The sequence below is a fragment of the Suricata suricatta genome, unplaced genomic scaffold (assembly GCF_006229205.1).
Source record: "Suricata suricatta isolate VVHF042 unplaced genomic scaffold, meerkat_22Aug2017_6uvM2_HiC HiC_scaffold_153, whole genome shotgun sequence".
In the NCBI taxonomy this organism is placed as follows: domain Eukaryota; kingdom Metazoa; phylum Chordata; class Mammalia; order Carnivora; family Herpestidae; genus Suricata; species Suricata suricatta.
Genome location: NW_021859663.1, coordinates 28,918 through 32,900, shown reverse-complemented (window position 1 = coordinate 32,900; position 3,983 = coordinate 28,918). Strand labels below are relative to the sequence as shown.

Sequence of the window (3,983 nt, the reverse complement as noted above, 5' to 3'; positions counted from 1 at the left end):
GCTATACAAAGGAACTTTCAAGACCCTTCATTCCATACAGTTCATGTTCTCTAAGCCCCCTTTTTCTATGCATATTCTGGAGGTGCCTCCAACTCAATGACAGCATCAGGAGACATGTGAAAAGACTTTTCACTCAGGTTAGGTTGTGAGTAAATTCCAACTTCTGTTAGTTTATCAGAGCCCTCCCTACTTGTAAAGAGGTAGTACAGATTATACTGTCCAATCAACAACTATAATTCTGTCATATCATCAGTTACCAGGGGATGCTGCTCTTTGCTGGAGCTGTCCAGGAAATCACACCATTTTCTAGTATCGAAGTACTAGAAAGGCTGCTGTGCCTTCATTTCAAGGTTAAGGTTAAGTAATTTCCCCAAATCTACACTGAGTGATGGTGCAATAAGGTCCAGATCAAAGGTGTCTTGACTAGCAATCATCTTCCTTCCCCTCCCTCAGCTCCTAAAATACACAAACATTGTCAAAACATTTCTGTCTTCATGGGAGAGGCGTGAATACTCCTAAAAGACTCAAGCTTTTGTGCAAATCACTGCTCAGAATAGAACTGGCTCACAATAGGGGCCCAATAAAAAGTTTCACATACAATTGGATGAAACTTTTCAATTACTAAGTTAAAATAATCCTGCCAATGAAGGAAATCAGTTTCAGAAAAGGCTCTTGATACTGAATCTCTGACCAGCACCTGATGATGCAGTGTATCTGTGATGGTGATTGGTTCTCAACACCTAGATTACCCAATCCAGGAACAGAGAAACAAATTCCTTGGTTGGTATTATCTGTGAGGTGGCTAAAGGAGGGTCTTAGTTCTCACTGACTGACATTGCCTGTTCCTCTGCCCTATGTCCTCTCTGTTCTCCAGCATGGTGTGTCTGTGTGTCCTTGGAGGCACCTGGATGACAACTCTGATGTTGACATTGATGCTGCTGGGCCCTCCCCTGGCTTCGGGAAGGGACACCGCAGGTAAGTACACTCCTTGGGTGGTGAGCTACTGTGGAGTGGGGGGAAGAAAGAAGTTTTGCCCCTGTGTCCAGGACATGTCCCTTAGAAAATTGTGACATTTTCTTTAATGATCACTCACCTTTATCATATAGGTCCCCAATTCTATCCATAAGAAAAGGAGTCTACATGCTTGCCCTCTACAAGAGCTGTGTAAGGGGCCTCCACATATGGTGTTCATTTCTTCTCAACTCTCTCCCAGTCACAGCTCTCCAGGTTTGAGTCTCATCTCCTCAGGGTCTTGAGAAGATTTCAGAAATAATTATTTCAAATTAATTCCCATCAAGTGGCTTCCTTTATTATGCTGAGTTACTCTAGAAAATAAGAAAGTTTCTTGGAAAATTAGAGAATCAAAAGGAATTACGATGGCCTCTCCTAGAAGCCCCTGTGTTAGGTCTTCTAAGTATTAGTTATGTTGGTGCCTCTCCAGAATATGCGAGGCTGTATCAAGAGGTCCCTCCCATTATCTCCTTTATTTTCTTCTGAACCTCAAAGTTAGCAAGGCCTTTATCCCTGTACTGAAGCTTCTGACAGAAGTTGGGGTTAGTTTTATCTCTGTTTCTCACCCTGGAGGTACAGCAGAGACCCTTAGTTCCTGAAATGACACTGTAATGAGAAGGATATATGGGTGTTCTTTGGTTTTTTAAAGAATTTAAGATATCTTCTGAGAACATGACACAAGTTAATTATTCATTATGAATCTATGTTGATCCTTTCTGTCATCCATTTCTTCTGAGCCTAGGATTCTGTGGCCTGAGCCCACAGGAAGGGATTCAACTAGTATAGGACAAACTATATGAAATTATGGTTTTGAAAGTCAAAAATAGTCACCATCAGGAATTTCATATGGTTCAAACTATACACCCTGAACAGGGTACAGAGAGTGTGAAGGTTATTTACATTTCATAGGACTTAAAGCTAATATGCAAGTCAAGGAATTTATTAGCTCCCTGAGAAATTGGCCCCAAATGGCATAGGCTCATTCTTCATGTTTTCTGTTTTCTTTGATTAGCCATGTTTAGTTGCCTCCACCTCCAGCTCCTCACTATTCTTTCCCAGCTATGTCATCACTGTTACTGAGAATCCCCAGTGTGTGCACAGACCTCAGCACTATCACAGATCTACAGGATGAGCTGAAACTTTTTTAAAATGTCTTTTTATTTTTGAGAGAGAGCGACAGTGGGAGCAGAGGAGGGTCAGAGAGAGAGGGAGACACAGAATTGGAAGCAGGCCCCAGGCTCTGAGCTAGCTGTCAGCACAGAGCCCAACACGGGGCCAGAACCCACAAACCGTGAGATCATGACCTGAGCTGAAGTCGAACGCCCAACTGACTGAGCCATCCAGATGCCCCAAGGATGAGCTGAAACTTAATGATATTTTCCTTTTATCTTAAAATCACCTTTTCCTTACCTGTGATATTTTTTATAACAGTAGAAGGAGAAAGAGGTAGTTTATCTGAAATTCTAACAGGCAGTGCTGAGGACATGATGTATCATCAGAATAAAAGAATGTTGGAGTGTGAAACGCACCTTACTTTCTAGGATCCTCACAAGGACTGATGCACAGAGCCCTGTGTTTATCCATTTAGGTCACATATTTTTGTGAGCAGCTACTCTGTACTAGGTTCTGCTCCGGACTCAGTGAATTAAATTTGAATGGGCTAAAGATCACTGTCATCATGGATTTTATGTCACGGCAGAGGACAAAGCCCAATAAACATTTAACATTGAAAAAAAATTCTGACAACAATAAGCAGTCTGAAAACTGCACACCTGGTTGTGAGAGAGAGAGAATTGGATTCACCTGACTTCAATTCAAGTGTGTAGGGAGCTCTCCCTGAGAAAGTGACGTTGAGTTGAGACCTGACTAATGAGAGAAGCCAGCTGTGTGAAGGATGTCAGGGACACGTGTTGTAGGGAGAGAGACCAGGATAAAGGCCACATGTGGAAGGAAGGTTGCTGAGTGTAAGGACGGAAGGAAGGCTGGAGACTCTGGAGCGCAGGAAGCAGATTGCTCTCAGTCACCACTGCCATAGTTCCATCACTCAGGGATGTCCAACGTGGCCCTGTCAGCAGTGCTCAGTATTTTTTGATGTCAGCACCTTTGACTTATTTGTTCGTTTGTTTGTTTTTGTTTTCTTATGATTACAGTATATATTTAGGTAGAGAATATTTTTTAATTTTTCATTTAAATTACATTTAGCATACAGTGCAATATAAGTTTCAGATATACAGTACCACTACCATATGCTACTTGGTGGTCATCACAAGTACACTCCTTAATCCTGGGACTTATTTAGATAATCTTTTACATATATTGAAGTTTGATTAAATATTTTATCAGTAATGACATGATAGTTTTCAATATCTTCATCAGGTAGTTCATTTGCAAATATGAATGTAGCCCAAAGTCTTGCTAAGCAGTTTTTCAGGTTGATTTATTAATCATTAGCATTGTCATAAGCAATAGCTACTAATTTATTCCAGAAAGCTGTGGATTCATTGGCCTCTTAAACTGCATTGAGAACAGAGTTTAAAAATTTTTTATACCAGATCTTCATGGGATAAAAAAATTTCTCGGTCACAAGATTTCAACAAAGATGTTGTACTTGTTGGGGTGGTGGGGGAGAATTAGAAGCCAAAGGTTTAATTTTTACAAGAATTTGAGGAGCACAATATGTGGAACAGCGATATGGGGACAATTAACTTACAGGTTTCTCCCAGTCCAGCCTGCCTGTCATGAACCTAGGCCACTGATACAATGTGGTTATTGAACCAAATAAAATATGTATCAGGTTATCCATATTATATATTTTTAAAAATAATGCACAAGTAAAATATTTATTCCTTTCAGACATTCTGGATTTTGGCTTTTCCAGTATCTTCCCACTTTGATTTGGGTGAGCCTGAAGCATCGGCACACCCAAGAGCCATCATCTTTGGTTAGAATTCATAGTAGCTTTTTTTTTTTTT

At 40.6% G+C, this 3,983-nt stretch overlaps 1 protein-coding gene across 1 annotated transcript in view; it reads left to right on the top strand.

Moving 5' to 3' along the window:
* Nucleotides 1–799: 799 nt before the first annotated feature.
* The window catches only part of LOC115284688 (DLA class II histocompatibility antigen, DR-1 beta chain-like), a 9,239-nt gene continuing 6,055 nt past the window's right edge, over nt 800–3,983 (top strand). The window contains exon 1 of the mRNA XM_029931195.1: nt 800–1,040. Within this exon, the coding sequence (XP_029787055.1) occupies nt 855–1,040 (186 nt within the window). The 5' untranslated portion in view covers nt 800–854. The remainder of the gene's footprint in view (nt 1,041–3,983) is intronic.